At 41.3% G+C, this 26,196-nt stretch overlaps 1 protein-coding gene and 1 long non-coding RNA gene across 4 annotated transcripts; one reads left to right on the top strand and one right to left on the bottom strand.

Annotated features, from left to right (window-relative positions):
- Positions 1-50: 50 nt before the first annotated feature.
- Positions 51-8,260, top strand: LOC144613941 (uncharacterized). The gene is made up of 2 exons (XR_013551439.1): positions 51-160; positions 7,919-8,260. It is a non-coding gene; the product is annotated as an uncharacterized LOC144613941 (long non-coding RNA).
- SERPINB13 (serpin family B member 13) lies at positions 7,485-17,752 on the bottom strand. Of its 3 annotated transcripts, XM_078436021.2 has the most exons (8): positions 17,460-17,752; positions 16,644-16,727; positions 14,212-14,214; positions 12,602-12,730; positions 12,069-12,186; positions 10,522-10,664; positions 10,157-10,312; positions 7,485-8,344 (listed from the first exon to the last, which is right to left on the bottom strand). In XM_078436021.2, exons 1-8 carry the CDS (start codon positions 17,622-17,624, stop codon positions 7,931-7,933), a joined length of 1,212 nt encoding a protein of 403 aa, XP_078292147.1. In that variant the 5' UTR covers positions 17,625-17,752; the 3' UTR covers positions 7,485-7,930. The 3 variants fall into 3 exon arrangements, with proteins under 3 accessions (XP_078292147.1, XP_078292146.1, XP_060470017.1); XM_078436020.2 differs by lacking the exon at positions 14,212-14,214 and having other exon boundaries at positions 16,659-16,727; XM_060614034.2 differs by lacking the exon at positions 14,212-14,214 and having other exon boundaries at positions 16,671-16,727; positions 17,460-17,641.
- Positions 17,753-26,196: the final 8,444 nt, after the last annotated feature.

Raw genomic sequence — 26,196 nt, 5'->3', positions numbered from 1 at the left:
CGTGGGGACGCGCAGCTTCAACCGCGTGCGAGCGCGCCTGCAGACTGTGAGCGGTGAGCGGCTCAAGGCGCTCTGCCGGGGCTCTGACCCCCGCCTGGGCAGGGCCAGCCTGGACGTGGCCATCCTGTTGGTCGTCTGTGATGAGGTGGAAGCAGCTTAGGTAAGTGTGCAAGACGGACTGAGCCCCAGAGGGGCTGCGCGGGGTGCTAACCCCCAGGCACCTCCAGCCCAGCCCCTGCCGCCCTCTTACCATGATTGCTGTGCAGTCGAGCCCAAAAGCCCCCTTACCCTGTCCTTTGCACTCCATGGCCTAGGTCAGCCCTCTGTGGCCATCGAGTCTACATGTCATGTTGTGCCATGTGTCCCTTGTGGTCTGGTATGACACCGCCATTTTATCCACGTGTTTGGCCATGGCTGGGTGCCCCTCTGGCCTGTGAATCTTTGCCCACTTGTCCGTGTGCTTACTCTTGAGCTGTGTGCCTCTGTGTCACGTTCCGTGTCACATGACCCTGTGCCCCGCTTCCTGGGGTGCCTGTGTGGCTTGGGTCCATAGCCCTGGAGCCCCAGCCCAGCCCCAGCCAGTGCCTTCCGCTCTGGCAGCAGGGGCATCTGCGCCGTCCTCCCACAGCCACCTCTGGGGCCCCAGCCTGGCCTCACCACATTCCAGGGGCTTAGCGCCATGCCCTGCCACCCTCGTCCTGCCACGGGCTTTAACTGACCCTCAGGCCCTCCCTCTTCTGGCACAGGGTGGGTACCCACCACTCTCCCCAAGGCAGAATAAACTGGATCCTGGGCAGACGGCGGGGGGTGGGCGGAATGAAAGAAGAGAGTTAGAAAAGCAATCCATATATTTGACGTGGAATTTGTATTCAGAATATATTAAGAGCAATTACAAATCGACAACGGCAAGACAATGTAATAGAAACAGGCAAACGCTTTGGACAGACACTTTACCGAAGAAGAGAACCACAGTGAGAGAACACCTGCACACCCATTAGAATGTGTGCGATGGAGAAGACCGGCCACACCAACCACGGGTGAGAATGCAGAGCGACTGGGCTGCTCATACGCTCCTGGTAGGAGTGGAACATGGAGAACATTTCTTAGAAATTTAAATGTATCATATGATACAGCAATTTCACTCCTAGATGTCTAAATGAAAACATACGTCTGCATAAAGACTCATGCGCACAAATGTGCATAGTAGTGTTATGCATGGTGGCCAAATGCCAGAAGCAACACAAAAGCCCATCAGTGGGTAAGTGGGTAAACAAGATGTGGTTTCTCCAGACAACAGAATAGTGTTTGTCAGTAAAGAGTAACAAACTACCGACACCTCAGCAACGTTGATGAATCTCAAACACACAACGCTGAGCAAAAAGAAGGGGGCACAAAAGAGGATATCCTATCTGAATCCACTCGAATGAAACCCTAGAAATGACAAATCTACCCTGACGTGATTGAAGGCAGATCAGCAGTTGCTGGGCTGGCTGTTGACCGGGAAGCAAAAGAAGAGAAACTTGCAGGGATAATGGAAATATTCTGCATCTTGGTTGTGGTGTTTTCATGGATACATACATTTACAAAGATTCACCTTCTACATTTCAAGTAGGTGAATTATTTTATGTAAATTGCATCTCTGTCAAGCCAATTAACTGTTAATTTTTTTAAGTCTCTTCTGAACCTTCCTATGGAAAAATCCCAAATAACATAAGTAGATACTCTCCCCCCCAGAAGATAGAGCTTAATCCCTCCACCGCCAGTAGGATAAATGGAACTTAGTGACTTGCTTTCAAAGAGTATAGAGTACGAAAGGGGGAAAATAGCAACTTTATAGTGTAGAAACCTGACAGGCTCTACCTGAAGGAGGAGATCAAGGTTAACATCCCCAGTGATGTCACGTACATGTCAGGTTCTTCCTCATATGATGTAATGAGAAGGCACTTCACCTCTGTGATATTCTTTCAGAAATCCCAGAACCCCAGTCTAACCATGAGGAAACAAGTCAGGCAAGCCCCAAATACAAAATACCAAACCAGTGCCCCTCAAAACTGCCGAGGTCATGAAAAACAAGAAAAGGTTGGTAAATTGTCACAGATCAGAGGAGACTGTGGAGATATGACAACGAGACGTGTTGTTATTTTCTGTACTAGATTCTAGAACACCTAATGGACGTTAATGAAAAAATTAATGGTAACATCCAGGTAAAGCCTGGAGTTTACCCAATAGTAATTATGTTAATTTTCTATTACTTCATAATCAAGTACCAAAAATATTCCCACACAGCTCTATGGATCAGAAGTCCTGGCACAATGGGACCAAATCCCATTTAGGGACTACCCCCAGGGACTTACAAAGCTGGAATCAGAGTATCAGCCAGGCTGTGCTCCTTTCTAGAGGCTCTGAGGAAGAATACACTTCAGCTGGGTCGTTGGTCAAATTTATCTGTTGCACTTACAAGACTGAGTTTCCCACTTACTTACCGTCTGTGAGTTAAGGGTCACCGTAAACATCTGAAGACTCTCAGGGCCTCGCCACATAGCATCCTCCATGTTCAAAGTTAGCAAGAGAATTTTGCTTCTATCAAATCCCTCGGGCTTTGCCTCTGACATCCCTGTCTCTGAGCTCTAGACCAAGATGCTACAGGTTCATGGGATTAGACCAGGCCCACCCTGGTAATTTCCCTTCCCTAAAGTGAACTGATTTGGATTCTCAGTTGCTTCTGCAAATTCCCTTCACAGCAACACCTACATTAGTATTGGATTGACTAGGACACCAGGTGGAATCGTAGAATGCTGCCTGCCACAGTGACCGATGTACCAACATTGATTTCTTCGATTTGACAAACATGCCCTAGTGCTGTGAGATGATAACATTAGGGCAAGGAGTTTATGGAAACTCACCGTACCATCTTTGCAACTTTTTAAATCTAAAACTATTCCAAATAAAAGGTTTGTGTAGAAAACAGTGTCTTCAAAAATCCGAAGTAAATGGAATGTGCCATCTTGTGCCTCCTGGGACACAAACTGATAGAATCACTGTATTTGATGACTGTGAACAGTAGCAGCATAGAGGATTGAGGAGCAATGAGGAACAATAACAAGGAAGCAGGAGGAGGAGGGAGAGAAGAGGAAAAGGAAGAGAAAGAGAAACAGGAGGAGGGGGAAGCAGCAGCTTACATTTATTGACCATTTAAGTGCCAGGCATTTTCTTAAGTACTGTGTAGAAATAGTCTTATTTAACCTCTGCGATGACCAGACAGGGCATTATCTTATTGAGTTATCTCCTGATGTTACAGTTGAGGAAATTGCAATAGAAAAGGTTACATGGCTTCCTGGAAGTCGCACAGTCAGTCAGTGCTGGAGGCGGGAATCAAATTTGGGTAATCGGACTCCTGAGTCTTCATTCAGAAGCATCTTCCCATTTGATTCCCCATAGTTCACACATCCACAACATCAACCCACTCCTTCACCCATTCTGCTCTTCCCTGAAAAGCAGGTCGCTTCCAAAGAATGTAACATACGCAGTAGTTTACATTTGACTCAAATACTAGTAGTGCGAATGCAGTCCACCACCATGAAAGCCCAAATGACAGTGTCCTGAAATGCCTTGCATAAGAGAATATTTGAAACCCCAGTCATCTCACGTGTCTTTTTCCCTGTGCATAGAGCTCCGAGCTCATTCTGATGAGCTTGTGTTTATTTGTAAACACATTCTTTCTTTTTTAATGTTTATTTATTTTTGAAAGAGTGAGACAGAGAGAGCATGAGCAGGGGAGGGACAGAGAGAGGGAGACACAGAATCCAAAGCAGGCTCCAGGCTTGAGCTGTCAGCACAGAAACCCAACGCAGGGCTTGAACCCAGAACTGAGAGATCTTGACCTGAGCTGAAGTCGGCACTTAGCCAACTGAGCCACCCAGGCGCCCTGTAAACACGTTCCTATGCATAGAGTTTGATCTACTGCGATTATATTTCCAATGAGATCTTAGCCAACCTATCTATTTTCGAGCAGATGTGAATTATCCAATTCATTCTGAGAACAAGAAGCAAAAGATTGACTTGCAAAACAATTAAGTGGAATCTTTTTTAAGATTAAACTCTGAGAGTTTTCTCTTCTTGAGAAATTTCTCTTCTCTTACAGCATATCGGCTGTGCCATTGGCACTCCCAATATCTGCAGCAGATGAAAATATTTTTAATCAATCCCTCAAAACAACTAGGAGTTCAGGCATCCCCAAAAACGTGGGTCCCAACTTCCCTGCTATCTTTCAAGCTTTTGTCTAAGGGGGCTATATATTCTTCAGGATTCTTCAGGCACCGAGTAACAAAACTCAGGGGTTTTTTTGTTTTGTTTTGCTTTTTTGGTAGAGTGGTGAAAACAGTATATCAAGTTCTCTCTCCATAGATACATGACAGGTAGGTAGTGGGTAAGGTAAGTGGGTAGGTAAATAGGTAGGTAGGCAGGTAGATACATGATAGATGTCTCCTTTTTTCAGATCACTTGTTTTCAGTATTGATCTCATCTTCTACTATATAAAGGAAAGCTTCCTATGTCTCAAGAAGACTAGTGTTTGACTTCAGCTACTACCTAGATTATCTTCCAGCTAGTAACCCTCAAGAGAGCTTCTCTCCTCCCATCTTTATGTGAAGTCCCAGACCACATTCCCACCCTTTACACAGATTACTGTGGCTGGAAGATAAGTTAACAATGATTGGCTAAGCCCAGAACATGTCACCTTTCAAGGGCCTTTAGTACTGTGGTTACTTCGTACTAATGGTTAGCAACCTCACCCAGATTGGCACCAGAAAGGACTTCACCAACAGCTCCTCTGCTGTTTGCCAAATAGGATGTTGCTCAACTGGGTCACTTGGCTTTTTGTCCCAAGGCCATCCACTTATAGACCTGCCCAGCTCCATTGAGGACATTTGTGAAACCAAAAAAAGAGATCCTGGACGCTTGGTCAAGGATATGTGGAGTGAGGAGGCTCTATCACTGAGGCTGGTAGACAAGCACCAGTTAAGATCCTGAACTGCCATTGTAGTTGGTGACACCTCTGTCATATCTGTCTTCTTATCAGAACATCCCGACCTGCATTTTGAGCCACTGTACTTTCTAAAGCCTTATTACTCATAACTCAGATGAATCACCTCCTCCCTTGCTTCCTTGCCTTTTTAAATAAACTTCAGTTTAGGGGCGCCTGGGTGGCTCAGTCGGTTAAGTGTCTGACTTCGACTCAGGTCATAATCTCATGGTTCGTGGGTTCAAGCCCCACATCAGGCTCTGTGCTGACAGTGCAGAGCCTGGAGCCTGCTTCGGATTATGTCTCCCTCTCTTTCTCTCTGCCCCTCACCCGCTCGCTCTCTCTCTCTCTCTCTCTCTCGCTTGCTCAAAAATAAATAAACATTAAAAAAGAAAAAAAATCACTCAACAAAATACCCATTAACACTCCTTTTAAATTCCTTTTTAAATTCCTTTAAACATCTTATTTCATGCTTCTTTTATTCTTATCTTATGTGTAATAAATGTGTACATATTTAAGGTATACAACCTAATGATTTGATATCCAAATTAAAATGATCCCATTCACCATAGCATCAAAAATTGTCAAAATAAATTCAATGAAAAAAGGATTTGTACACTTAAATCTATAAAATATTGCTGAAAGAAATGAAATTACTAAGTAAACGGAGAGACATTTGATATTCATGGATTAGAAAATTCAGTATTGAACAAATTGGTCCATAGATTTAATGCCATTCCTATCCAAATTCCAGTAGGCTTTTTAAATAAATTGACAAACTGATTCTCAATTTTACATGAAAATGCACAAGACCTAGTCTAACCAAAAAGGATTCTGAAAAAGAACAAAGTAATCACACTCACTGATTTCAAAATTTACTACAAAGTTATAGTAATCAAGACAATGCAGTATGGTCATATCAGTAAGCATATAAATCAACAGAACAAAATTGAGACACCAGAAATAAAACCTTATATTTACGGCTAATTGATTTCAATAAAGGTACCCAGACAATTCAGTGAAGAAAGAATTGTCTTTTTGATAAATGATGCTGTGGATAATGATACATCTGTATACAAAAAAAATCATAACCTAGACCTTACCCCACGACACAGACACACACACACACGCAGAAACGGACCATGGATTTAAATGGAAGAGTTAAAACTGTAAAACTTCTGGAAGAAAACAGGAGAAAATCTTTGTAAACTTGGATTAGGGAAAGAGTTTCCTAGATACACCAAAAACATTATCCTTCAAAGATAATATTGCTACATTAGACTCTGCACTTCAAAAGACGCCATAAAACTGTCAGATACTGCTTCACAATCACCAGGACAGCTATTGGCGAAGAGGAGTAGAAATGGTACCCTCCTACATTGCTATGAGATTGTAAAATGGTTGCAGCCCCTCTGGAAAACAATTTGGCAGGTCCTCAAAATGACAAACACAAAGGCACTAATCCCATTTCTAGGTATGTACCCAAGAGAAATGGAAATATGTGTCCACACAAAACTTGTATACAAAATGTTCATAGCTGAGCTATTCACAATAGCCAAAAGGCAGAAACAATATAAATGTTCATCAGTTGATGAATGGATAAACAAAATCTGAAATATCCACGTAACAGAATATTACTCAGCCATAAAAAGAATGAAGTATTGATTTATGCTGTGACTTGGAGGAACCTTGAAAATCTTATGCTAAGAAGTCAGATGCAAAAAAAAACCCTACATATTTAACAACTTCATTTATATGAAATATCAAAGAAAATTTTACAAATACAGAAAACAAATCAATAGTTGCCTGGGATTGGGGATGGAAACAAGCATCAGGGAAACATTGTAGGATGATGGATATGTTCCAAAACTGGATTGTGGTAACAGATGCACAACTATAGAAATCTACCAAAAATCATTGAACCATAAATTTCCAAAGCGTGGATTTTATCGTAGGTAAATTACAGTTCAATAGAGCTGTTAAAAATAATTGATAGGCTACAATATTTATCTTCTCAAAATCGCCTTTATTTCACAATATCAAAAGGCTTACACAACTGACAACAGATAATATGCTCCGTTTGAAGAGAAGATGAAAATATGGGAATCCTTTGTCTGATACATTGTTTTATTTTTTCCTGGCTTTAAGCCTGAATTTATGTTTTGCTGACGTGCTTCTAAATCCTCTTTCTTCTATGCACTTTGCTGCACTTGCCGAGAAAGAAAAAAGTAACACATGAATCGAGTAAATTACTGTTTTATTTAGGCGCGCCTGAGTGGCTCAGTTGAGCTTCCGACTGGCTCAGGTCATGATCTCGCGGTCCATGAGTTCCACCCCGCTTGGGGCTTGGTGCTAACAGCTCGGAGCCTGGAGTCTGTTTCAGATTCTGTGTCTCCCTCCCTCTCTGACCCTACCCCATTCATTCTCTCTCTCTCAAAAATAAACAAACGTTAAAAAAAAAAAAAAAAAACCTCCCCCATTCATGCTCTCTCTGTCTCAAAAATAAATAAACGTTAAAAAAAAATTTTTAAATTACTGTTTTATTTGTGTATTACATCAAACTATTGGAACTAGAGGGACTCCAAGAATCACTAGTCTGTGTCTTTTCTGAAGAGTCTGTTTCTCGCCATTAGTACACAAAACCACAAGAGGTTGATTTACTTCCAGAAGAAATCAACAGATTATTACCGAGCCTCGATTTAACTTGGTTTTTACTGAGCACAAACAAAAGGACATTTCAGCTTTAAGGAGAATTATAAGTACACGCACCCTGTTACAGTCACCGGGTCATTGATTTTGATGGTAAGATTGGAATGCAAGCAAGTAAGACAATTTTTCTTAAAGAACGGGCTACGTCCGTAGTCTTAACTGATACTCTAACACTGGTTTTCCGCCAAGGCCATGACTGTCCTAAGGAGAAGAGAATCTACCGAAGAAGAGGATGCTGTTGGACTCATTGTGCCTGACGAAGAACAGGAAAGGGTGATTGCAATGAAAATGTTCATAACCCGGCGCCAGTGTGAGAGCAAAGCCCACACCGGTGCCTGCTGCGGCCTCAGTCCCTTCCTCGGTGACTGCCACAAAGGCCCTGTGCAGGAACTTCTTCACCTGCAGCCCGGAGTGTGAGGACAGCCCCGGAGAGTCCGTTCTGTACTCGCTGAAAGCGTCTGCCGGCCCCATGGCTGCCAAGACGGCCTCCAGGGCCTCCAGATCGTACCCATCTTCCACTTCAAACCGCGGTAAGTGCAAGGTCACGTTCCTTTCTTCCATATGCCCCGGGTTAGTCCACTCTACTAAATTTTCTGGAGTTATTTGATCTATAATCTATGCAGGAAAAGTGGTATGATTATCAACACAAAGTTAGAACACTGTAACACTGATTTGAAGCTGTTAGAAATGATTAATTTTAATAATGCACAAAAGAAATGTTATTCCACTAGACCGTTGTCTTTATAGCAGGCACTTGTCTTATACTTCTTTATTCATCTTTATGTATGTGAAAACTCAGTAATAGTAAATGAATTTTTAAGGATGAGAAATAAGGTATTTCTTATTCTATCAATCCACATATTATTTCATTTTTTACTATTCCCCTGTACTCTTTTATGCATACATAATGTATAATTTATATAGAATAAATCATATATTTATATGAATTATCTGTAATAAATATGTAATAATATACCTTACATAATATATATGTCTACTTAACATGATATATATATTTACATAGTTGCAATTACAGTGAATGTCCATGTTACTTGTTTTAATGTAAACTTTTTCAGAGGTCTGTATCTCTCCTAAATATCTTCAGACTGATAGATAATACTTCCATTGAGCTGATAAATTTTGCCAAACATTCATCCACTCATTTTACGATCATCTAGTAAGTATGCAGCATGATAGATGCTGATAGATATTGTGGATCTGAAAATAGCGATGATGATGATGATGATGATGATGGTGATGATGAATTTTGAACTAGGTATCTTAGTATATTTAATGCAGAAATTACTGATTTGACTCAGAAAAGCAATTTTGTTTCTTCTGAACTGGAATTTTGGAGTCAGAGTATGAATACTCTTAAAGCTTTCATACATATTGGCATTCTGCTATCCCAAATTTTTCCAACATGCAAAGCAACTAGAGATGTTTCACAGCCAGAGAACAGCATCTAGTATCATCATAATGTAGCATCCATCATTTATCAAGTTCTTTGCATGTACTGGACCTCTTTTTGGAGCTATCTTAGACTAGGTTTAAATGAAGGGGGACTAAATCAAAGGGTTCAAGATTAAAGATCTTATGGATTTGGAGCGATTATTATGTGTCAATGGAGGTTCATCTTTGGATTAAAAAAATTACCACTCTGGTAAGTGATGTTGATTATGGAGGAGACTGTGTATGTGGGGGCAGGGAGGAAATGGGAAATCTCTGTACCTTCCTCTTAATTTTGCTGTGAACCAAAACTGCTCCAAAAAAAAAATAAAATAAAATCTTTAAAAAGAAATTAGGGGTGTCTGGGTGGCTCAGTCAGTGAAGCGATCGACTCTATTTTGGTTCAGGTCATGATCTCACTGTTCATGAGTCTGAGAGCCCCACATCGGGCTCTGTGCTAACAGCAGAGCCTGTTGGGATTCTCTCTCTCTCCCTCTCTCTCTGTTCCTCCCCCACTTGTGCCCTCTCTCTCAAAATAAATCAAGACACTTAAAATTTTTTTAAAACAAATAAAAAGAAATTAAAGTTCCAAGAAAGAAATTCAGGAAGTCTAATAGCCTACTGAACAGGATGCAAAATTTGCTATATGTGCAAATGCCGTTCTTTTCTGGGGAAAAGGTGCACAGAGATCAACCATTTCTCAGAATAGTCGCTGATCTTTGGAACTCCTATATGACCTTAAATGTTCCTGTTTGCTCATCCCCAACTATTTCTGTATTGGTTGTTTTCAGGAAACCCGATACTGCTTAATGCCCCTTTTTAGACATCCGTCTGTAGCTGCTGCACAGAGTAAGGAACAGTGTCTGCTCGACACCAGCTCCAGATCAGTAGTCCTGTTTCCAAGCTTACCCAGAAACAAGCTTTGGGACACAAAGCCTCAGGAGATGAAAGCAAGACTGGGGAGATGCAAGGTGTTACCTTCTCCAGGCCATCTGTGTCATTGGGCAGCAACACACACAGGCTTAGGTCATTGTTTCTATATGGAATTCCCAGAATCTTGGCTTGTAAGTCCTCCAGGAAAGTGAAGCTGTAGGTATGGGTCTGTGTCATCATCGGCACACATTTGCTCGCACTCTGCAACAAAGCAATAGAGCGTGCAGTGTCAGAGGAGGCGGAAGACAGCCAGGTTCGCCCACCAAAGTGATTGGCTCCCCCAAAAATAGTGCTAAAGATCAGGGCCTCCAGTCAGTATTTGCTGTCTACCATGTTCGTTTGCTCAAGTAGGGCTTTAGGTTGTACGTTCCACGTGTCAACACATCACATACATAAATTAGGGGCCATACCTTATTCAGCCAAAACTCTTCCTCTTTGGTATTTTCTTTCTTAAACTCCCTGTCCCATTGCCCTTTAAAATAAACTGTGTTCACCAGCGCCAGCTTGGTGAAGCTGTCTAGAGAACCATCTGGAAACAGGTCCTTGATTTTTTCTGCAAATGAACAACAACAACAACAAAGTTGGCCCATCTTCAAAATCACAAGTGCTAGGCAAGGCAGATATGATGAAGGTGGACTTGACTCGTCACTAAAAACTCAGCCAGGCCAGCACCTGAGGGCCTTGCCGACAAAGGGTTTGCTGGCAGGGTTGTAGGGAGGCCCTCGCTTTGCCCACAGCCCGTGTGTCCCATTGGATAAATTGAAGTACGATGGTTAAGCGTTCGGGTTCTGGGACCAGACTGCCTCTGTTAGCATCCAGTTTTGCTTCTTACCAGTTGAGGAATCTTGGGCAAGTTATTTAAGCTTGCTGTGCCTCAGTTTCCACATCTGCAAAACAGGAATAAAACCTGCCTCATGGAGTGGTTATGAGGAGTAGATGACTTAATATGTGTAGAGCACTTGGAGCGCTCTCCAGCTCATAAGAAGCACGCAGTAAGTGTAAGCTCTTATTTTTACCCATTTGATATAGTTACCACCCAAAATTTAGGGATTTATTATATTATTGGAAAAGAAACTGATGTTTTTGTCTCTGGGTTTAGCCCCTCCCACACTAAATTCTGAAGAATATTGCCATCAGTCAACCCTTTGATAGACCCTCCTTTTTTCCTGCTCTTCAAATTTTATTTTATTTTTTGGTCTAAGTATAAAGATGGAAAAATTGTATTGTGAAATAATAATGTCTTCCTGATAACTGGAATTTTAAAAAATGTATTCTGAAATTCTAACACTAAAGTATCAGCTATTGCCCCCCCACCCCCAAGTGTATTTCCATATTAAATAGTTCTCTCTGGTATTTCTTGTGTGTTTGGCTCATACTAGGGGATAAGGAGAGAGCATGAAGTGAGGCTTTGTCAAGTTCTGTGCTGAGGATGGGGCTGAAAGTTGTTACCGTCCCAGCATGATGCTCTAGTGGAGATGAAGGCCAGGAAGCCCCAGCTGGAGGCCATAAAGATCTTGGTGGGAGGAGAGCTAAATGTCTCTCACTTGACAAGAGAAAGGAGACACTCTATGACATTTCCTCTTACAGACCCAGACTAAGAAAGAAAGGCTCTCATATAAAGGAAAAGATGTGAACCCAACACAGACACGGGTCCAGTTTCAGGAGTCCCGAAGATACTGTGAGGCACAGCCATGTTCAAATCATTCTTCGTTATGGAGCTGGCTTCCTTTGGTCCCTCCCTGGGGCCCCCTTGGCTCTCTCCCATTTGCTGAGACTATTCCACTCTCTGTAGTGTCTTCTCCCACTCCTCATGCCTAGCCCTGCCCTTCTAACCCTAACAAACTTATCTCAAGTCTGAACCCCCCAAAGGCTTGTGCACCCTGGCACCCTATGAGTGTCCAGCTCAGAGCAGGTGCTCAAGAAGCATTTTATGATGAATGACCCATCCATACTGTACCCTTTGTTTGGCTTTCGACCCAGGAATTAATCTTCTTTCGACTTTCGTCTGCTGCATTTACAAAGTCAACAGGTTCCAGAGAAGCGTGGTAATATTTTTCCACATAATCTAAGTATTTCTTTAGGAGGAACAGGGAAAGAATAGAAGGAGGTTGAAAATTTAATTTATTTTGAAAAACGGAAATTCAGTTTATCCATTTCCAACATCTCTAAAAAATGTGTCTGTACATTAAAGATGGCTGACATTGTTATCAGGGTGTCTTAGGACCTGGGAAAATCACTTCTGAGTACTTCCAGGCACGTTTTTGGCAGGTACAATAGGGTTAAGGCAAAAAGCAGATTTAGACTGCCAGAATTAAAAAGAAGCTCCCAAAGGGCCTGAATGTCTGGAGAACAGGCAGGGGGACACCCAGTGATGTGGACTGAGCCAGGCAGTCAGCTCAGGCAGTATGCCTCCAGGACCCACAGTCCTAAATGGGCCATCGGCCATTCATGAATACCACTCACAGATGTGGTGGATACAGCTAAACTTACTTGAAGGAAGAGGTATGTCTTTTCTCCAAAGAGCCTGTTGGCTATTCTTAGTTCATAACCATTAGTGGATTTGCCTATCTCACTCAAAAACTCTTGGAATTGGTGATGTATCTCTTCTGTCTTCTCAATCTTCAAAATCAAAACAATATATATGTTATATATATGATATGCTGTATTTTTATAATAAAGTAAGCTCAATAAAAGACAATGTTATTAAGAAAGTCATAAGGAAGAGAAAATACATTTACAGTACTGTATTTATCAAAAAAAAGATCTGCATCTAAGTGGACCTGTGCCATTCAACCCCATGTTGTTCAAGGGTCAACTATCCCTGAATATCAATGACTGGTGACTTCAAGGCCAGTGGGGTTTCAGGTCCCACTCTCTCTGTACAACTGTATGAAATGGGCCAATATACACTGCCAAGTGGTACAGATATTGGTATGATCCCCTTGGCAAACAGTTTGGTGATATTTAATAAAGTTGAACATACATACACCCTACCTTCCAGATACGTACTATAGACCAGTGTTGCCCCATAGAAATATAATGCAAGCCACAAATGTGAGCCACATATATAATCTTTTTTTAAAAGTTTTTATTATTTTAGAGAGGGAGAGAGCGTGAGTGGGGGAGAGGGGCAGAGGAGAGAGAGAGAATCTTAAGTAGGCTCCACACTCAGCATGGGGCCTGATGTGGAGCTTGATCCCACAACCTCAGGATCATTTCTTGAGTCAGATGCTTTACCAACTGAACCACCCAGGCGCCCCAGCCACATATATAATTTTAAATTTTCTAGTGACTACATTCTTAAAAGTAAAAAGCAGATAAAATCAAACGTAGTATTATATTTTATCAAACCAAATATATCTAGAACATCATTTTGACATAACTATAATACATAATTATATATATATAAATATACAAGTATATATTATTTCAACAAAAATAATATATAAAAATTAACAAGATGTTTTTTATCTGTGACATGATAAAAAAATGTATACTTGGTCTGTTTCTCCGGTGTCTAACACAGAGCTCCTAAACCTTGTAATTTGCTGACTACAAATTCCTGGGTGCTAGGAGGCATCTTTTCTTTCGATATTTTCTCTTTGATCCCAGTTCCTGACACAGAACTCCTAAATTCCTTGGAATTTCCTGGGTGATAGGGGCATCTGTTGTTCTAACAACTTCAGGATGGGGGCTGGTCATTGGAAAAGACCAAACCATAATTAGAAGCTTGGAATTTTCAGTCCCATCTCCCATCCTCCAGGGAAAGGAGAGGGGCTGGAGGTAGAGCTAATCACTGAAAGTGCCTCTATGATAAAGCTTTCATAAAAATCCCTAAACTACAGCATTTAAAGACCTTCTGGGTTGGTGAACACATCCATGTTCTAGGAGGGTGGTGCACCCCAAACTCTTGGGAAAATCTGAGACTTCACCCTATATACCTCTTCATCTGGCTATTTGTTTGTATTCTTTACAAGAAACCAGTGTTTCCCTAAGTTCTGTGAGCCATTATAGAAAATTATCAAATTTGAGTAGGGGGTAATGGAGTCCTCTGATTTGTAGCCAAGTTGGGCAGAAGTGTGAATAATCTGGGAACCTACTTCCTTGCAATTAGCATCTGAAATAGGGCAAGTCTTGTGGAATGGAGCTCTTTAACGTGTGGGGTCTGCACTGACTTCATGCAGTTAGTGTCAAAATTGTTTAATACAAGGAAACTCACACATTCGGTGTTAGAAGTGTTGTGAGTAGTAAAACAGTTTTCCTTCAACATTATTTGCTCATACTAAGATCTTGAAATGTGATGTATATTTGACACTTACAGCACCTTTCAGTTTGAACTAGGTATATTTCAAATACTCTATAGCCAATTCAGTGGCTACCATATTTGAAAGCTGAGGACTAGAGAGACTCTCATCCAGGGAAACTACAAGGCTTGTATAAGAAGGGTCATCTGTTTTTAATAAGAAGGAAGAAAGGAAGCAAGGAAGAAAGAAATCACCTATGAACAGGATCAGTGGGTTAATAGCCATGAAAATGAATCATCAATGGCTACAAGTATCCACCTAACATAAATGAATCTTATAAATACAATCCTGAGCCCAAAATAATGAGGTTTCAAAGAATAATAAAATTTAAAAAAAAATACATGCAATGAAATAATACAGAAACAACAAACACCAAGTTCAGGATAGTGGAACTTCTTCTTTCAGGAAAGGCTGGGAATGTGTTCAAGGAAAGTACTTGGGGGCATTAGCTAATTTGTCAATAGTTTATTTCTTTTTTATTATTATTTTTTAACATTCATTTTTGAAAGACAGAGACAGTGTGAATGGGGAAGGGGCAGAAAGAGAGGGAGACACAGAATTCAGAGCAGGCTCCAGGCTCCAAGCTGTCAGCACAGAGCCCGACACGGGGCTCAAACTCACAGACTGCAAGATCATGACCTAAGCCGAAGTCAGCCGCCCAACCGACTGAGCCACCCAGGTGCCCCCTCAATAGTTTATTTCTTACACTAGAAGGGAGAGTTAAAAGGTATTCAGAATTGCATTATTCAGAATTGCAGAAGTGTATAAGAATTCCTAATACCTTTTGTACATGATATCTTAAAATTTTATCTTCAATTTTTAAAAGCAAGGTTCAGAATACTCTAAGTTTATGTGATAATGAAATGTGCATCTGGCATGTCTTTGAGCAAATCACTGTACTCCTCTGCTTTCTCATCTATTGAAAGAGGAGATTAGAGCATGTGGCCTCCAAGACATGCCTCAGTCCTAATGTCCTTTCAGTCAGTAATTCTATTCTCCTTCATGCTTCTGTGGGTCCCAGAAAAGTCCTGAGGGGTGGACAGAGTTGCTATGCAGACTTGTACAGGTTGTGCCCTGCACAAAGCTGAAATTCAACCGTCACCCCCCAAGGGGGCAATCCTTTTTCTAATTCCTGCAAAGATTCTGTCCAGGCTACCATGCTTGGGAGGGAGAGTGCTCTGAAAACAACTGTGCTCCGTGGTCAAGTGGACAGTGGAGCAGCTATGTGACCCAGTTCTGTTACACAAACTTTGTAAGGAAGCCTGACTCTCCACATATGCCCCAGAGCCAACCAGACAACCTGGCTGTGTGGGACTGTGAAATGAACAGCTCGGATTGCTGGGTGATTGGAGCCACGATTTTATGGGCATCTGGTGCCGAGCCATGACTACTGTCAGGGTAGATGTGCCTTCCCCCACCCCGAGAGCTCTAACCGTCCCCAGATGCCAGCCCTGACCTCTGGACTGTCCCATGTTCGAGCAGATTGTCCTTTGAGGAGCAATACTACAACCCTAGAGCCAGAAGTGACCCTAAGAAGTCATTGGTCCTGTGCTAATACATCGTTAATGTAAAATATCAGCAAGGGAGCTTAAAATAAAAATAGAATGTAGTGATAGTATCGCCTACTACCGCCATTATTACTGGGTGAGTCAGCAGTATGTTCCAGACCTCCACTGGGTACTTCATAGAGGCTCAAAGAAAATGAATAGCTTACCCAAAGTAGCATGGCTGGTTAAGTGACTGGCTGAGGCTTTGAACTCAAATCTGTTTAACTCCTAAACCCATTCACTCTGCCATAGGGACTTTTCAGTCCATGCATATTTACATCGGAGTGGTCAAGGTGCTTTAAAGTTAAAGTCTCCTCTTGGGGCACCTGGGTGGTTCAGTCGGTTTAAACATTCGACTTCGGCTCAGGTCATGATCTCGCGGTTTGTGGATTCAAGCCCCGTGTTGGGTTCTGTGCTGACAGCTCAGAGCCTGGAGCCTGCTTCGGATTCTGTGTCTCCTTCTCTTGCACTCATTCTCTCTCTCTCCCTCTCTCTCTCTCAAAAGGAAATAAACATTAAAAAAAAATTTAAAAATAAAGTTAAAATCTCCTCTTAACATTAAGGGTTTGTTACTATATAATACCAGCAACCCTACTTGGCTGCAGTGATTAAAAACAAGCATAAACTATTACCCCTCCTACACATTTTCCCAGGGAGCCCATATCAACATAGCAGACTTACTGAAGACTGTAACACATATCTCCTCACCTTTTTTTCTTCGGCTTTGATTCTTGAGTTCCCTGCCTCTTTTTCAGAAGAGAGCATCTGGAAGGACAGAAAATATTATGGTTGTGGTCAGAATAGAGAAACCCTCACATAGAATCAGTCCGGGGGTGTTGAATGTTTGTTCAAGAAACTTCAGTGGTAGACAGGTAGCATTTCTCTCCTTGCAAAATCATGCACAGGTCTGGATTGCCCATTGATCTCACCTACATTGGTTAATCCTTTCATGTACTGATCTTTGATGCGTCTTTTATAGGCTAGTGGGGATTACGCAACTTCTTCCAGTAGGTTTTGTTCTTCATGCTGTGTCTTTAGTAGTGAGGTTAAAGACTTTGGGGGCGCCTGGGTGGCGCAGTCGGTTAAGCGTCCGACTTCAGCCACGTCACGATCTCGTGGTCCGTGAGTTCGAGCCCCGCGTCAGGCTCTGGGCTGATGGCTCGGAGCCTGGAGCCTGTTTCCGATTCTGTGTCTCCCTCTCTCTCTGCCCCTCCCCCGTTCATGCTCTGTGTCTCTCTGTCCCAAAAATAAATAAAAAACGTTGAAAAAAAAAAAAAAAAAAAAAGACTTTGGACAAGGCCACTCAGCACCCCCTCAAAGGAATTTCAAGCACCAGGGAGCAGATTGCTTGGCGATATTTGGAGAGGGAGGAGGACTTCCCTCATAGACCTGCAATTGCCCTGTGCCTTCACGTGCATTCTCTGTTGCCTAGCCCCATTTCAGGGTAATGCCGGAGGGCTGCCCCCAGAGACGAGCCTGCCTGGACAGCTTCCTTACCTTCTGTAACTGGGCTGCGGTGGCTCCTTGGGTCCCGAAGACGAGCATGCCGATGGCAGCTGAAATGCCCACGGGGGAAAAGAAGATGTTGCCATCTTTTGTCTTATTCAGCTTTTGGAAAAGATTAAACCCAAACCTTGTGTATGCTGCAGCAAGCGAATCCATGAAGATCCCAGCAAGATCTAGAACAGCAACAACAGTCAAAACCAAACAAGTTCATTTCACCTATTTGAATTGCTTTCTGTCACAGGAACCCGTCCTGCTTCTCTTCCTGTCCGTGCATTGATTCAGGAAACAGAGATTTTCATCCTCCCAGGGAAAAGTCACTGCTGCCTGCTTCTCACCCCTTTCCTTGGCCTTCTCTGGACAGGAGACGCGAATCAATCTGGCATCATCCGGTGTTTCTGTTCTCATTTCCCTAGGCATCAGGGTTGACACCTAAATGGTTTTTTCTCTTGTTCTCTGCCAGAGTCTACCTGTGTCTGCCTGCCCACTGCTTCCTCCCCCCAGGCAGGCCCAGCCCTTTCCTGCTCCCTTCTGATGGCCCAGCTGCTGGCCTGTGACCAGGCCAGTGAAGGGCCTGAGAATTCCTGATCTCAGGTCTCCGAACCAACCTTAAAATAATAAAGTCCATAGTGGCTCCTTCTCAGGTACTTTGTATTTCTCAACTGATTGAAATCTAGTGCAGAAGAGAGTGACTGGATGGATTAACTATCTTAAACCCCAGTCCCTAACTGCATGAAAACCGGAGTCTTGTCTGAATTTTCCCTAAAGGGCAATGACAGATCTCTTTGCCATGGATTATTAAGTAGAGATAAAAGTGTTTTCTTTCCTCTACTTTTTCTATATTGTTTCAGGCTTGTGCCATGAGTTCATATTACTTTTGTAATCTCACACACACACACACACACACACAATTTTAAAGAGCAATTACTATTTACTAAAGTAAGCAATTACAACACATTTTATGCTTTCTTCACCACCAGCTATGTTACAACTAGTGAATGAAGGCTTTAAGAAAAATCCTAAAACAAGAATGAGATTAGTGTGGAAGAAAATTTTTTGAAAGCCAAAATACTTTGAGGGGTTTTTGAATCAAGGGCCCATCCCTGTGAAGGCATTCCACATCTGCTGTTAAAACTTCCATTTCAACCCCAAGTTTCCTTTCAAGGATTCCTTACGAGTTAACTCAGAAATCAAATCAATCAGGGTGCCTAGGTGGCTCAGGCAGTTGAGAGTCTGACTTCGGCTCAGTTCATGATCTCACAGTTTGTGAGTTCGAGCCCCACATCAGGCTCTGTGCTGATAGCTCAGAGCCTGGAACCTGCTTCAGATTCTGTATCTCCCTCTTTTTCTGCCCCTCCCCCACTTGTGCTTCCTCTCTCTCTCTCTCTCTCTCTCTCTCTGTCTCTGTCTCTCTCTCTTTCTCTTTCTCTCAAAAATAAATAAAACACTAAAAAACTTTTTTAAAAAAATAAAATCAATTAACTTACAGTCAAACAAGATGATACATTGTCATGACTATGTAGGCACTGAATTAAATAAAACCAGCCCAAGGAAAATTATGCACAATAAAAGTAATTCTTTCAAATCAACAAACATCAGTGTTCCCAAAACACTGAAGTCTTAAGCTGAAGCTAAAGAAAGGACTTACCTGGATTTTGGAGAGACAGAGGTGGCTAGGAAAGGAACCAGGAAGCATATGTAGCAGGAGTTGTTGAGATCTTTAATTTATAGCTCTCTCTCTGTCTCTCCCTGCCTCTCCCTAGTCATTATCTTTGCATTTCAAGTAAAACAATTTTGGTTTCTCAATGATAATTTCTCTAATAAAATTAGCATACACGGTTTATGACAAGCTGAGGATTACATTTCCTATTTCTTCCACTCATGGCCATGAAGCTGTGCACTTGATCTCAGCAACTGTTTTGTGAACTGTAGTTCACAAAGGGTGCACCTGAAGACATAGAGGAATAGAGTTTAAATTCTAATTCCTTACAAAGGATTTTGGAGGCCCAAGCATAAGAAGATCAAAATCAGCCAGACAGCAAAATAAAATTAAAAGCAGGAGCTCAACCCAAGACCAAAGAGTAGCATGAGAATGACCAAGTTAAATGGATTATGACTCAGGTGGAAAAACCATCAGAGGGCGGGCTTTCATCCCCAGTGATCTTCAGGATCCTTTGGAAAGAATTGTTTAGATGACTGGTTCTCCACCTTGGATACACACTAAAATCTCCTGGGAAACAAACAAAAACTATGCCCAAGCCTTACCCCCAGACAACAAAGTCAGCATTTGCTGGGGTGGGAACCAGACATCAGAATTTTTATCACCCCAGGTGATTATGATGTGCAGCCAAGGTTGGAAACCACTGGTTTATAGCCTGACAAAGATCTGAATTAATACGTGCTTTACTTACCATGGAAGTATGGGGCTGTGTCCTAGCAAGCCCAGTCTCTGCAATAAAGTTAACTTAGCAGTTGCTCCTTATTTTAGGATGCTGAATGAAAAGAAGAAAATGAAAGAAAACTACCTTACAAGATAAAAAAACAAAAAGTGGTGAGAAAAGTTTGGGCAGGTAGCTAAACACACACACGCACACACGCATGCACTTCACCACTCTTGTTCTCAAGCATTCTCTCTTTAAGTATGAAATCCCTCATTTTAGTTCATTCAGTAAGCATTGGTTGAGAGTCTACTATGTACCAAACACTGGGCTAAGGACCAATAATTCATAACACCCAACAAGCTCATTGTTTCAGGAAAACAACACTGTTTCCAAAAACAACTCAATAAGAGATTACACCTCCAAATTCCAGTTTTTCCTGCTAACCCTGAGGCATCCCTACTGGCTGTACTAGTCCATTAAAGAAACAGTGCTTGGATTATTCTTAACATTGGTCTTGGGTAAAGGGTGTGAAGATTCATCGTTGTTGCCAAGAAACAAATCTTAGAAGGACATTTTAGCTATTCCCTCTCACCCACACGTCTGCCTAAGGAAGCAGCTCAGTGATGTACCTTCTAAGGGCATGGTCAAGTGTGTACCAATCTCAATATTCACACTTTGCTTTCTGTTTTTTGTTTTGTTTTGTTTTGTTTTTTTCCTGAACACAACTCTTCAAGCAAATTCAAAGCAGTATTTAATTAACTTTGCTTTCTAATTGTCACTGAGAAACATGCCAGTTGAGTAAGGTTTGGAAAGAAAAAATACTTGGTTGTGGAGTTGACCTTGGATGCCAAGAAAGGTTTTTTTTTAGATGGTATGAAATCTTTGAGTCGGCAATAATGCTCCATTTTTGAACCTCCCTATCAGTATATGTCTTCTAATTCCTTTCTCTGTGACCCTAGACTCTGTTGTATGGCCCAGCTACCTCTGCAAGCCCTCCACATTTTCCTAAAGCATTTCCTCTATCAGGCACTTTCACAGGGAGGCCTGGCTTTCCCCTAGGGACCACACATCCCACAATCTTCCCTGGGACAAACACTCATATCTTGGGATCAGGAAGCAAAGTCCCCATTCCTAGTCTCTCTCCTACCTTTGCTCCTTCCAAGCCTTTCTTCCTTCAACACCTTCAGTGTTCCCTTTAGAGATTTACCCTGTCTCGCTGTGCCCTTCCCGAACCATAGCTACCCCCACCACCCCTGCTAGGCATGGTCTTCTTGTTCGCTCTAACCCCACTGCCCCTCTGTACATCTTCATAGTCCATGCCAGGGGCAGCTCGCACATTCCTGACATCTTCCCTCTCCTCTTGTGGTCCACACACATGGTCACACTTTAGGTGTCGTCACCACCAGGAACTGCTCCTGCTGGAAATTACTGGACACCGAAATTCTTCCCTCTGGCTATGGAGTCTTATCCCTGTTCCTCCTAAACCTAATTTTCAATGTCGTCACAACCTCCAATCATTGCACCCCTCCCTAACCTTCTATTTCATCAGCCTCTCCCTCCCAGTATCAAAACTGTCCCAAAGGTAGAAAATACATTAGCAATTAGAAGAGTAGTTCAAATGTTTCTGGGTGAGGAGACGAAAATAATTAAGCCCTGAACCAGAGTGCTAGAGGGTTCCCATCTATCCCAAGTTTGGACACAACCTCTACATCCGTGCATCAGTCTGTGACTGACGCTGGCATGTAACACTTCTTCTCCAAGACTATAATGTAATGGATGCCACTGGGTCCCAACCAGATCCCTTTTGCCAGCCAGTGCTCCTGTCGCCTGGCCGCCATTTTGTCTGACAGTTCAGTGGGGAACCATGCGGCACCCCACCTCCAGCCAGCGCACACCTCAGGTTTGACACACTGGCATAAGATACAAAAAGACAGGACATGAATTTCGTGGTGTAATTTTTCCTCCAGAGCTTCTGCCATAGGATCAGAGTGAATCTAATCTCTAGCTGAGACCACATGACTGATGAACAGGTTTCCATTCCCTGTGCTTCCTCTCTCAAGGAGAGGAAACCCTCTCCTCTCCTCCCCATCCAAAAAATTCCCTGAACAAGAACCCCTGTCTGCAGCACTGCTTCTGGGGAAGCTGACCAAGACCAGGTGTCTTCATATCTCACCCAAGATCTCTCATTGATTTTGCTTTCTAAACAGTCCTTGGCAATTCTTGCAAATACTCTCCTTTAGATTAACTTTTCCATCAGTTTACCAAGGCCAATGAAAATTCCCCTGGGTATTTAGATTGGAACCTTTAGAATTGACACATTCATTGGGGGAAATTGTCATCTTCACATTAGGAACCAGAAACATGTTTATCTTACATGCCCCTCAGTAGAGTTTATAGATAGAAAGAAATGGAGAAAGAATGAAATAGAAAACCAGTTTTATCTTTGTGATCAAAAATAAAACAAGTATGCCACTATCACTGCTTCCATTCAAAATTAAACCAGGGCTTGGAGGGAAAGAACAGAAAAAAGTAAACAAACAACAACAACAACAAAAAACAGAATTCAGCAAATGTGATATGGCAATTGAATAATTAATTAAGTTTCAAGACCCAAAATGAAATAAAATTATCATTCACACAGGAATTGACACATATGTTACAAGAATTTAAAAGTGAGTTTAGTAAAATTACTGAATGCAAGGTCTCTATAAAAAATCAAATATTGTTTATATACTAGCAACACAATGAAATGCAAAAAAAATGAAAAATTTTTTAAGTATATGATTTGATAGAGTACCCCAAACCATCACATACCTACTAAAAATGAAAGATGTGTAAGCCTCCACATAGAAAAGATCAAACATAATACAGGAAAATTAGGAAGACCTCAATAGATGAAGGAATGCTTTATTTATGGTTTAGAAGACTCAATATTGCCAAGATGTCAACTCTCTCAAAATTGGCCATTGCAAACTCGGTTGAAATCCCAGGAGGTTTTTTTTGTTGTTGCTTTTCAAAAATTTGAGAAGCTGATTCAGAGCTCTGAGAATAACCAAAACACTCTTGGAGAAGGAGGAGGAGGAGGTAAGACCTGTTCTATCAGGTAGCAAGACTTGTTAATAAAGTGTGGCAAAGGATAGGGCAAAAGAAAGGCCTAGAAAGGTGTCTGTGCATATCTGCACACTAGATTTTTTTTTTAAGTATTACTGCAGAGCAGTGGGGGAAAAGTGATATTTTCGATAAACTATGCTGAGACAGTTGGATATCCATTGGGGAAAAAATAAATCTTGACTACTGCCTCATACCACATGCAAAACATCAAGCCTAAATGACCTGCAGAGCTAAATGAAACACAACAAAAACATTAACATTAATAGTAAAGATTAATAAATTGGACTACACAAAAGGTAAAAAGTTTCATTAATCAAAACGCATTATTAAAGTTGAACATACACATATCCCATGGCCCAGCATTTCCACCTCAGCTATACACCCAACAGAAATGTGTGCTCATGGGCACCGAAAGACACGTCCGATGGTAGAACATAGAAATAAATTATGGTGTAGTCACACAATAAAATACTATACAGCCATGACGAGAAATGAGCTAAAGCTAGAGTCAACAAAATGGGTGGGCATCAAAAACAATACTGAAGAAAAGAAGCCAAATCCGAAAGAATAGAACTGTGGGGTTCCATTTATAAGAAGAAGTTCAAAAGCAGGCAAAACTAAACTACAATGCTACAAGTTGGCATACCGGTTATATTTTGAAGAGGATGAGGAAAGTAAAAATCGGAAAGTGATGCAAGGGAGGCCTTGAAGTAATGATGATGTTATACTTTTTTTTACCTGGATGGTGGTGGCATAGATGTTCACTGTTTGACAATTCATTGAACTGTATGTTTATATATTTTTAATATTTCCATATTTGTGTTACTCGTCACACAAAACACATTTCTTTTTAGACTTATTCAGGTATTTTATAGTTTTGATATTCTTGTGAACAGAGTCTTTGCTTTTTCCATTCATTCATTTATTCAACAAGGACTATTTGAGCATTTTCTCCAATGTCAGATAACTGGTTTAAGTACCGAGGAACAGCAATGAATAAGATGTAAAACATCCCTTCTCTTGTCAGATTTACATTCTACAAGAAAATATCAAGTAGAACTAAGTGCTATTAAGTTTTAAAGAATGTTGAACTTGCAAATAGTGATTACTGCTGTAAAAACAACTTTTTAAAAAAATTTTGGATAACTAGCCAACTACCTTGAAGAACTTTCTTCTTTGCTAAACTGTCAGCTAACTCATTTGGATTTTTTAGAAAGATGATCATAAAATCTCTGCATAATGACTTGATCTCTCTTTACCAATATTTATTCTTCTGGGGGAACTGTTGCCCCGTTTAATGGAAGGCACTTAATTTCAAATATCTGTGCACATAGATCAACAAGCATAGCAATAAGGCCCCATTTGTTTTGCAAGCTGCACTTAACTATGCCAACAGAATTGGGCATTCTTGATCCAAGACACATTGCCTTCCTATAGTAACCTGTCATTTTTAGCCCAAAATTCCTATACATTTCAGTATGAACAGAAAAAGTTGCCCAACAAACGTGCAAAACTACCGTAAGAAAATAGTGAAAATCAAAACTTTTCAGTTAATGAAAATAATCCCCGAGAAATCAACCATGAGCCAAAAAAAAAAAAACCAAAACCAAAACCAAAAGCTGCTGCATACTACCTAATGAATTAAATACCATTTGAAAAGCAATTGTGAACAGGAAGAATGCTTCAAATCATAATTTCAAATCAGAATGGAGATGAACAACAACAAAAAGAAATATGTGTCATGATTATCTTTGTTTCTGTTACTGATATAGGCTTTGATTAATTTTTTCATCTGATTGTTACTATCCTCACTTTCCTTCTTTTAATGTTTCTCTGGTATTTCCTCTTCTCTATCATTACTCTAATCTTCCTATTGTTATTACTATGTCCTAGTAATAGTCTATAAATAAACCTTTCTCTTTTTAATGCAGTCTGTCTTGTAACTGTGCAATTTAACTTATCCACATTTCTAGGACCTAGTCTTTTTTTTTTAATGTTTATTTTTGAGAGAGAAAGAGAGAGAGAGAGAGAGAGACAGCACAAGTGAAGGAGGGGCAGAGAGAGAGGGAGACACAGAATCCGAAGCAGGCTCCAGGCTCTGAGCTGTCAGCACAGACCCCAACGCAGGGTTCGAACTCAGGAACCTCAAGATCATTCTAGGACCTAGTCTTATTTGGACTTATTTACCACCTTGTTTTACATGTTGTGTACACTATGCTTTCTTGTTTCTTTTTTCTTCTTCATCACATTTTTTTGAATTGATCAAGTACTTTTCATTCTTTTTTCTCCTAACGTTTCAGCAAGTATGTATCCTATCTCAGTTCTTCAACTGGTCAACCTTTGGTTTAACACAAATATTAGGGGGTCCAGGGTGGCCTCAGTCAGTTAACCAAATCCAACTTCAGCTCAGGTCATGATCTCATGGTTTGTGAGTTCGGGCCTCGCGTCAGGCTCTATGCTGACAGCTCAGAGCCTGAAGCCAGCTTCAGATTCTGTGTCTTCCTCTCTCTGCCCCGCCCCACTCACACTCTGTCTGTCTCTCTCTCCCTCAAAAATAAACAAGCATTAAAAAAAATTTTTTTAACACAAATGTTAAACATAATGTCTAAAGTGAATCCCTCTTCACTCCTCAACCTTACCACCTCCCACTTCTCATGTTGAGATCGTCTGAATCTTCATTTTTTTAATAATTAATTCTAATTTAAGCTTTCATCCCATTTGACTCCTGTTTTTTTTTTCTTTTTTGGCATCACGGCTATTCATAGCTTACCATTTCTTCTCTGATTCATCTTTTAAAATTTTTTTGCAGTAGAACTTCTAAACATTCCTTAGCTTACAGACAGTCTCTACAAGTCCCTGCTCATGCATTTTGCTGTCCCCCTTTACTAACAGTTTGTATGGTACACACTCTAATTGCATTTCCTTTTTCTCAGAATTTCAAAATATTGCCCTGTGTCGTCTTGCAGGGCCCACAAGCAACCTAAACTCTATCTGACTCTCATTCTGTTTTATGAATTCTATCTCTTTTGACTCACAAATCTTTGAGAATACTCCCTTCTTTCCCTGATCTTCCATAATTTTGCCACGGTGTGAAGTGTAGTTCTCAATGGGCCCTTCCAATCTGTGTGAATTTGTTTCAATTTTGTGTATTTTTCTTGTTCTGTATCTTGGAGTACTTCCTCCCCTCAGCTCTCTTTGTTCCTGAAATGCTCACCAATGAATGTTGGAGCTTCTTCAAC

Source organism: Panthera onca, chromosome D3 (genome assembly GCF_046562875.1).
Source record: "Panthera onca isolate mPanOnc1 chromosome D3, mPanOnc1 haplotype 2, whole genome shotgun sequence".
NCBI classification, from domain to species: domain Eukaryota; kingdom Metazoa; phylum Chordata; class Mammalia; order Carnivora; family Felidae; genus Panthera; species Panthera onca.
This window is presented reverse-complemented; position numbering and strand designations above follow the sequence as displayed.

What these genes read in the sequence shown, in the direction of transcription:
- SERPINB13 (XM_078436021.2), bottom strand. Translation starts at nt 17,624, where the DNA reads ATGGATTCGCTTGCTGCAGCATACACAAGGTTTGGGTTTAATCTTTTC. An exon ending in CCGCAGCCCAGTTACAGAAG is followed by an intron (nt 16,728 to 17,459) that starts GTAAGGAAGCTG and finishes CTGTCCTTCCAG; the next exon opens with ATGCTCTCTTCTGAAAAAGA. An exon ending in AAGAGTTTTGGCTGAATAAG is followed by an intron (nt 10,313 to 10,521) that starts GTATGGCCCCTA and finishes GCTTTGTTGCAG; the next exon opens with AGTGCGAGCAAATGTGTGCC.